This window comes from Poecile atricapillus, chromosome 20, assembly GCF_030490865.1.
Source record: "Poecile atricapillus isolate bPoeAtr1 chromosome 20, bPoeAtr1.hap1, whole genome shotgun sequence".
In the NCBI taxonomy this organism is placed as follows: Eukaryota; Metazoa; Chordata; class Aves; order Passeriformes; family Paridae; genus Poecile; species Poecile atricapillus.
In genome coordinates, this window is record NC_081268.1 from 1,375,712 (window position 1) to 1,385,114 (window position 9,403).

The window sequence follows — 9,403 nt, forward strand, 5'->3', positions numbered from 1 at the left end:
CGTGCTGGGAATGTTGATGGACAGCTCGGAGCCGTTCTGGACAGGCTGAGTTTTCCTGTGCTGTGAGTTCACAGAACTCAGAGCTGCCTTCAGTGAGGGCAGAAAATGAAAACAGAAAGCTCTGGCATCTCATTTGCCATTAGTGGGGGGACTGTAGGCAGGGACTGATGATTTTTGTTTGCCCTTGTAGTAGCCCTGGGTCAGAATTCAAAGTTTTATTTGTAAATTAAATCAGACTCCCTGGATTTAGACTGAGGGGAGAGTTAATGGCCTTGCTTGCCTGTTCCGATGCCATTAGAACCTGACAACACTGGGCACGAACATCTTCTTTAAATCAGGTTCGGCCTGATTATCACAAGAGATTCTGAATGTTTTGAGTCCTGAAAGGAAGCATCCTATCATGGAGAAATAAGATTTAAGCCTTAATAAAGTAGTTGTCATTTTTATAGCTGAAAAGAGCTTTGTATCTCAATTAAGTGTACATAATATAAAGTCTTAAGGAAGCAACATAATACGTTTAATACAATTATATCCCTTTGCAATAGTGTAATTTAAAGGAAATCTGATTCTGGTAATGTCTCTTACATTACTTGGACAGGGGAGAAACTTGAGTGTCGCTGCCCCTGCCCATGTGCAGTGCTCTGTGGTCCAAGCTGGGTATCCAGGGCTGCCGGGACAGGCTGAGCTGGGGAGGGAGCAGAGCCCAGGGCAGCCCCGCTGTGCCACCACATCTGATGGGCAGGGCACCCACCCGGGGTGCTCCCAGGCATCTGTGCTTCACACGGGCTGCAGAAATTGGATTTCTTTGATAATTTCCTTGACACACTGAAGCAACATTCTCTGTGATCCTTTATCTGCCTTTTTTTTTGTTTTCATAAAGCAGAGACATCTCAGTTGCTTTGTCAAAATACCCAGGGTATGAAGGTAAGTCTAAACAAGGGTGTGCCATAGGTCATGGAGTACATGGGTAACTTCAGTTTGTAATTTAATTGCCCGCTTTGCACCCTGCAGCTGAAGATTTCCTTTAAATTCTGATTCCATTGTTGCACTGGGGCTTAACAGAGTGTTAACCTGGTAATAGGCACAGGGCCTCCCCATTATATGTCTCGCTATCGAGCGGTTCTGCATGACTAGTTAAAAAAGATGGCAAGAAGATTAATGAAAGCTGCGAGTACAGAAGGGGGGCAGGTACCTCGGTGAGACTTCCAGCGAGGAGATATTAGAGCTGAACCAGAGCTTGGCTTTTTCTTTATCCCGTGACCTTTGAACCTGCCTTACTGTCGAGAGCTGCCAGCCGAGCCGACGTTTTGATTGATGTTGCTACACGAGTCAGTCTTTCCCATTGAATTCCACATCTGCACGAAAATAGCTTTTCCAGCAGTATTCACCCTGGCTGCAAGTGATAGCCAGAGCCATGCCTGAACCCCTTTTATGTAGTTTTCATTTAAAGCTAAAGGTATTTGATGTTTTAATTCAGTGTCTAGTTCCTCATGATTATGCACATTGGGTAATACTAATTTAATGAATTAGTTGTTGGGTTGCAGAAGGGCTGAAAATATCCAGGAGGTGTTGGGAAGGCATTGGGTTCCTGCTGCTCTAGGAGCTCAGACAGAGCTGTTGCAGGTTTGCTCAGAGCTTGCAGTGGGGCCAGAGCAGAGACAGCATGTCCTCTGCAAATGCTGCACAAAATATTGTGTGCTGCTTCCTGCTATCCCTGCTATCCCTGCTCCCACAGCGGAGCAAGAAGGAACACAGTAAAATTCCTACTCAATAGGAGACTAATCACAGGTTCTGACCACAAAACAAGTTCAGCAGAGAAAATGTTCCCAAACTTCAGGCTTGGAGCAAAAGACACATCCAGGTGAGGAGCAGGAGGGCAGAGCCCAGGCATGGCCGGGGTGCAGGCAGGGGGGGCACAGGTGGCACAGGTGACCATGTCTGTGCAGGCAGAGCTGGCACAGGTGGCACAGGTGCCAGGGTGCAGGCAGGGCTGGCACAGGTGGCACAGGTGGCACAGGTGTCACGGTGCAGGCAGGGCTGGCACTGGTGGCACAGGTGGCACAGGTGGGACAGGTGGCAGGCAGGGCTGGCACAGGTGGCACAGGTGGGACAGGTGCAGGCAGGGCTGGCACAGGTGGCACAGGTGGGACAGGTGCAGGCAGGGCTGGCACAGGTGGCACAGGTGGGACAGGTGCAGGCAGGGCTGGCACAGGTGGCCATGGCTCTGCTGGCGGCTCCACATGCCCTGCAGGGCTCAGGCCGTGCCAGGCCAGCGCAGCACCCGCAGGATGTGCCAGCAGAGAGGGCCTGGCAGGGAGCAGTTGGGGCTGGAGCTGCTGCAGGGCTGGGCTGTGCTGATTAACTTGGCCCCCTCCAGCAGCCTCTCCGTAAAAGTTCTCCTGAGCACAATCAGGAGCGTGCATTGCCTCATCCTTTTAACAAATCTGTTTTGTAGCCCTATTAAAAGGGGTCTTCATCTATCCTGTCAAACCTATTCTGCTGGGGTTTTTTAGTTTAATTACACTATCCAATTAAAACTCCTCGCTGCATTTTGATTCGTCTCTCCTCGGGCCTGAGTGGATGTGACATTTACAAGGCTCGCCTCTCCGGCAGACAATGCGTGATTGATGAGGTGCAGACGCAGTGGAGGAGCCGATTGCCATGTGGAAACACTGCATTTTGATTTATTTATCTTTTTTTCCCCAAACAAGGTTGCTGGTACACAGGTTTTGGGCAACCCCAAGTTGCACCTCAATTTTCAGCATTTTTGCAAAAATCTTCATTAATATTCTGCCTCTGATAGTAGTTTAAAGAAGAAACAAAAGGCTTTGGGGCGAAAGAATCCAGATGTGTGAATAGTCACCACAATTTGACACCAAAGTGGGTGTGTGCTGCACTTTAACTGCAGCTCTGTTTTCAGGACATCTGGACACATGGCACCCTCTAATAGCAATGCTGAAGTAGCAAGCCTACAGTGGAACATAAAGGGTTGGAGGAAAAGAGAGAGAATGGAGCAAGCCAGCTGGACCACAGCTGTTATTTTTTTCCTTAACAGTTTTGTCATTTGTTCCCACTTAAGTTCTGCCCTGGTTTGAGGAGATCCATCCCAGGTTCACGGTGGGCAGCCCCAACCCATCATGACTCCACTGGTGTTGGTGGGGTGAGGATTTCATCCAGAACTGAGTGCTCTCACTGCCTCTAGATGAACCTCTGGGATAAATCCCTCTTGCATACAGTGGGGTTAACCCCAGCTGTAGACACAGGTCCCCATTCTGCCTGTCCCCAGCCGAGCTCAGTGCCACATCTGGATAATCCAGCTGCAGCCACGCCGCCACTTGTGACGTCCCCGGTGAAGTTTGTTACCAGAGGGTGTCAGGAAGGGTGTTGGGTGTCTTTGGTGGTAACACAACCCCTGCAGCTTAGTAGGCCCTTCAGGCCTTTCTCCAGGGTCAGGGCATCATTTCTGAGGTATCACACGTGTGTTTCACACAGCTGAGCCCCTCCCCAGTGCTTTGGGTGAAATACAGCAGTGGTTGCAGAGCAGAGGCTCCCCCATCTCGTGCATGCTTTGAAGGAAATGTGTCTTTGTACAAAAGCCTTGCTGATGCATATTTTATTATCCTCATTCCTTGCCTTTTACTGGTGTATTTCTAATCCTTTTGCATCCTTTCTGAGCCCATGAGAAGAGATTTCAGGGTTTGAGCCTGTTGAGGTCACAGTTTCTGAAGCAGTGAGAATCGGTGATGTCAAACCATATCCATAAATGCTTTGTTCTTCAGAGAGTCCTTCTCCAGCTATTTATTCCACTAATAACTCTTAATTGTTGACTTCTGCCTTATGGCCCTGTAATGACAATGCAATCATCAAGGTATATTGAAAAATTAACATAAATTTGCATTTCCAGTGTTTGTTTGTTTTCTGCTTGGTCCAATTCATGAATATTCTTTTCATCCTCCATCTAATTAGTGATTTAATTCTGTGCATTCTGTTTAAAGAGTGGTGTTGGCAGAGAGAGGATTTGGGTAAGGCCTGAATTGTGGGGTGGGGAGGAAAGAAGAAAAGCTTTGTAGTCTTGGCAGATTCGGTAAAAAAGTTATCTTTTCTTGGGCAAATTCATATCCTTGTTTTCCAGTCAAAAAACCATATTTTTTAGATTTTGATAAAAAGAGTTAATTACTTAGATTAGAGTGATTTTTTTTTTTACCTGTGTCGGGTGCAGTGTGGGGCCCACCAAGGGTTTGGATGTTTTCCCACGATTGCAGAAATTAGCACAAGATTTACTGTACTGTACAGGCACATGATGCTCAGTGGTTCTGGAGCTGTAACTCCACAGGGTTCCTCGGTGCTGTGTGTGAAGATGGGGCTGTGGAGAGGCTGCAGGATGGAGCTGCACCAGGAGCTCCAGCAGCCCTCAGAAGGGTGAGGAGACCCGAGCGCTGCAGGGCCTCTTCCCTCGCCTCGTTGGCAGTGCAGTGGTGCTAAAAATCAGGAGATGGGGTGAGCAGCTGAACGCCAGACGTGGTGCTGAAGGAGTAAATGAGCTCTCCTTGGTGAATTCCCAGAATTAGCATCCTGCCCTTCCGGCGGCAGCGGCTGCAGGCTCCTCTCCAGGAGTAACCGCACAGGAACCCATTAGTGTTGGGCTGGGCGAGATTTATCCGAGCCGGGCCAAAGAGCAGCAGCGGGGAGACGCTGCTGGGGCAGGGGCTGGGGGCTCGGCCGTGCTGGGGCTGCTGAGGGGCACCGGGGCACTGAGCTCAGCCTGGCTGCGCCGTGACACGAGCTGCTGAGTTCCTGTCATTCCCTTTGCTTCCCATAACTGTTCTAGCAGACAAACACGGGATTTCTGTTGTTGTGCAGCTGATTAATCCAGACTGAGGGGCACTGAGGATCCCTGCAAACACCCAGCCACCGCTGGTGTGGAGGGAGGGTAACAGCTGCTTGGGCAGTGCCTGCATTTGCTTTAAATCCCCCATCACGGGCAGTAGGAGCCGCGCGAGCTGCTGCTGTTTGTTACCAGGTCCTCTCACACGGAAACATCAAACCATGGAAGCTCCTATTGATCTCAGAATTGTCAGGGGTGGTGCTCTATTGGAAAGAGGTACATCACATATTTAAGCACTCTTGGAAATGGAAATCAATCTCACAATTCATAAATTCCATCTGGCTAGAAGAGTAGCAGAGCAAAGTGCCAGTTAGGATTTCAGTGCACTCATATTTCATGCTGTAAGTAGTGTGTTGTGGACTTGGAGCCCATAAACATGATGCTGTAATGGGGCTTTCTAAGGAAAAGTCTTCTTGGCCTCTTTCCACTGAATCACCAGTCCCAGCAGGATGGGGCTGCGATTCTACGCAGCTTTGGCATCGGTGCCGGCTCCCAGGAGCCGCTGCAGGAGCCACTCTGGGCCAGTGCCCTGCCCGGCAGGCAGGACCAGAGCAGCCTCTGTGCCCGTGGGAGCAGGAACACTGCCCTGGCAGGGCTGCCCTGGGCAGGGCAGTGCCCGAGGGACGCGTGGAGTCACCGTGGCACAAGGCCAGGCTGGCCACAGGCAAGCAGGGAACACCTGCAGAGGTTTTGTCGTGATCCACAGCAAGAATTACCCAGTGACTTTCCAAAACCCCAAATCCAGCAGCTCGTTGGGATCCTCTGACCCTGTTTTGTGCCAGTTCCGTTTCTGATAACCAGTGTGGAATGTTCAGTGTCCAAGGAAAATGGTGGGAGCTGGTGGAGCACGGTGCTGTGTCCCATCCCCAGGAGTGGTGCACTGGCACTTTTGGAATCATTAAGATGCTGTGTTCCAGGCAGAACTGCATGCATTAACATGCTGATGAGCTCCCAGCTTGGAATTCCGCATTTTTAGTACCACTGAGGCATCATTTGTCAAATGATTTAAAGGGTTGGGGTTTTATTATTATTATTAGCCAATTTTTCAATACAGAATTTATATTCCAGATTAGTGCATCATAATGGTGTTTAATTAACATGCCACAATAAAATACTTGCATCTCAAATTTCCTGGCCACCAATCTGAGCATATATCAGTCACTTTTTGGAAATCTGGAGAATTAGATAATGTAAATAAGATTTCCAATTAGCTTTCCTGCAGAAAAGACCTGGATTTACAGTAATGTGACTGTTACTTTATGGATTGCTAACTTTGACTGTTGAACTGAATAAATTAGAAAACCATTGGAAAAGTAGCATGTATAGAATACATTTAATTTTAATTCTGAAGCCATCAGCATCCATACAAGTGAAGGATGTTTTGCCTTCTTTCATGTTCCACATTCGACCTTTGTGTCTAGGTGGTTCCCTAGACGTGTCAGAGTCTGGGAGCTGGGCCAGCACATGGAACATCCATTTGGGACAGCGGCCCCAGCACCAGGAAAGTGGCAGCAGGTCACAGTTAGAGTTTAACTTGATTTTCCTCTGTGTGGGAAGGGTGGTCCCAGCCCCGAGCACGTCCCTCGGTGCCGCTCCCCAGGGCCATCAGCGGCGGGCTGGGCTCGTCTCCTGTTTTGGGAGGGGGGTTTGGAGTGGGGATTTGGGATTAATTGTCATTTTCTTCTCAATGCAACCCTTCTGCTGCGGGCGGTGAGCGCCCCGCGCGCGGCTCCAGGCGCAGCCCCAATGCACCGGCTGAGCTGCAGCGCCGTCGTGGCCCAGCAGAGCTAACCAGGCATTTGATGGATTTTTGCGTTTCCTGCAGTGGGGATGTGATGGGAAAAGGAACTTTATTGACTGGAGTTCAGCTGCTCCTGTAAGCCACCACTTGCCTTAAATTGAAATGACATGAGAAGCCTGTCAGCATTTCATTGCTTCCTTCTGTCGTGCTGATGGTACGCTGAGATCACCATCTGTGGTTTTCTTCTGTCAGGCACACGAGCTCTGCTCAAACTTTACAGGAATATTCTAAGCAGTTTTTTTCTTATCTTTGCAGGTCATGCAATATTTAAACTTACATATCTAAGCAATCATGACTACAAACACCTTTACTTTGAATCAGATGCTGCTACTGTCAATGAAATTGTACTGAAGGTGAGTATTAAATTTTAACGTGACCCAAAATCCTGGTGTTTTACCACTTGTTAGACATGTGAGTATTCAGGAGGCTCTGGAAACACAGGAGGGTGCAGTGCCTGAGGACCACTGGGGTGTGTTTGACCTGCCAGGATGGCTGCTCCATGCCTGGTGTTTTATTCATCCTTCGAACAGCCGCTGCCTGTCCGTGCGTAGCATTTCCTTTTGTGCTTGTTTCTTGTTTACAGAGAGACCGTTTTCTGTGGCATTTTATAGGAAATTACCGAATTTTATTGTGTCCAGGTAGTTTCCACCTCTGGACACGTGGTCAGCAGCCCCATGCCGTGCAGGAGTTGGGTGCTCCTGCCCCTCACACCTCTGCTCCACACTCAGGTGTCCCTACACAGCACACAGGGACTTTTCTGCCTTGGTCCTCTCTGTGTTTGCTTTCCTTCCTCTCTGTATGGACACAAACTCCCTTGCTTTGGGAAACAAATTTTTGTTACACTCTTGAAAGATTAAATGGAATTTTCCACAAGTTCATCTTTCATAGCAAGTCAAAATTCAAAAGCAGTAATTTTGGCAAACCATCTGTTATGTTTGCTTTTATTGGCTGTGTGGAGTTTAGTGGATTGTTAAACAACTGACGTGCGATAAAATAACTTTTATTCATTACACAGAAGGTCAGCGCGTTTGAGGGGGTTTCTGTTTCGTGAGCTGTTGGGCCAGTTCTTCTGTTCCCACTTTATCTTAGATCAGCTCTTGCAATCCCAGACAGAGTCATGGAATTGTAGAATCATTAAGGCTGGAAAAGACCTCCGAGGTCATTAAGGCCAACCTTTGCCCAAATACCCCCATGCCCCACATTTCCTTGGGTTTTGAACACTTCCAGGGGTGGTGACTCCACACATCTGAGGCTGGTCATAAACAAAGGCTAAAAAAATGGTTTACTGTCAATAACATGAATATTCAAGAGAGAAATAATACTGAGCAGTACTTTTTCCCCAAGTTGCAGTTTGTTTATATAGAACGTTCTCTGGTTTCATGCACAAGTCACTGGTTTGTTTTCCATTCCATCAGCATTAGGGAGCGCAGAAAAATCAGACTTTTCAAATTAGGCTTTTTAGATGATCAAGTGAAAAGGACTGAGACTTTATTGACCATGAAAATTCCCTATATTTTTATGCCTTAAGCTGTAATATGCAATGAAAGTGAAACACTCTACAGTGCATAAAATTGTGCAAGTTTTAAGCCACAGCATATTAACCAGCTAATGACAGACCAAAGGGCATTTTTATCTTTTTGATTCTTGCATTAACCTTCCATTAAAATTATCTCTGAGATTATCACAAAGCATTGGAGATAATAAATTTAGGGAGTAGCAGGCTTGTTAAATATCATTTTAAAATGCTTTCATCAAGTAAAATGTGCCAAAACACAGGGAAACTCTGAGATTGGCTGAGTATGCAAACATCATAATGGAAGAATTCTTTTTACTGAGGCTGATAAGGTCCTTTATTGCTGCTCATTACTGGATTATCCCAGCACTGGGGGGTCTGCCCAGCTCGCTGCCTTCCCCAGAGGTTTGGGGGACCCAAAATGGGACGAGGGACACAGGAGGACAGGCTAGGGCTCTCCTGGCACTCTGGGCTCTCTCTGCCATCGTCATGCTGGTGTTTGCTGGCACCAGTTACAGCAGAGCCCGGTTCAGGGGGTGGGCTGGGGGTCCCTGCCCACCCCGGGCTGTCCCAGCCGGCCTCACTGAGCACCACCTCGTGTCTTGCAGGTTAACTATATTCTAGAGTCGCGAGCAAGCACAGCCAGAGCAGATTATTTTGCTCAGAAACAAAGAAAACTGAGCAGGAGAACAAGCTTTAGCTTCCAGAAGGAGAAGAAGTCGGGCCAGCAGTGAGGCCGAGCCTCGAGGAGAGCCTGTGCACCGCGTCCGGAGCCGCTCCCCGCCCGCAGCGGCGCAGCCAGGACTGGGCTGCTCCTGCTGCCCGGGGCAGGAGTGGCCGGGAAGGAACCTGAATTCTCCCGTCTCTCACGGCTGGAAGATTATCCCTCGTTGGTGATGGGAAGTCTCCCCTGTGACAGAAATAAAGAGCCATATCAGCCGGAAAGAAGACTGTTACGCTTCAGGTTCCTTTGATTAGAAATAAGAGAATGACGTAGACTGGCATCATTTAATTACTGTATTATGTACAATCACAAGAAGAGATGTGATTACATATTATTTCACAGCCTGGTTAAAATAAATTATATACATCTGTAATCCACCCACGTACACGCAGGTATTGCTTGTGACATGATCAAATTTCTAAAAACAAAATGTAGGACAAATGTATCCATTTTTACTATTAATAAACAGATGTAATCTTT

The 9,403-nt window shown here is 48.0% G+C and overlaps 1 protein-coding gene across 9 annotated transcripts in view; it reads left to right on the plus strand.

The window, feature by feature from the left end:
• The window catches only part of MAPKAP1 (MAPK associated protein 1), an 89,845-nt gene extending 80,442 nt beyond the window's left edge, over positions 1 to 9,403 (plus strand). For all 9 annotated transcript variants that reach the window (XM_058853318.1, XM_058853316.1, XM_058853325.1 and 6 more), the window contains 2 exons: positions 6,942 to 7,039; positions 8,808 to 9,403. In XM_058853318.1, coding sequence (XP_058709301.1) covers positions 6,942 to 7,039; positions 8,808 to 8,933 — 224 coding nt within the window. In that variant the 3' untranslated portion in view covers positions 8,934 to 9,403. The remainder of the gene's footprint in view (positions 1 to 6,941; positions 7,040 to 8,807) is intronic.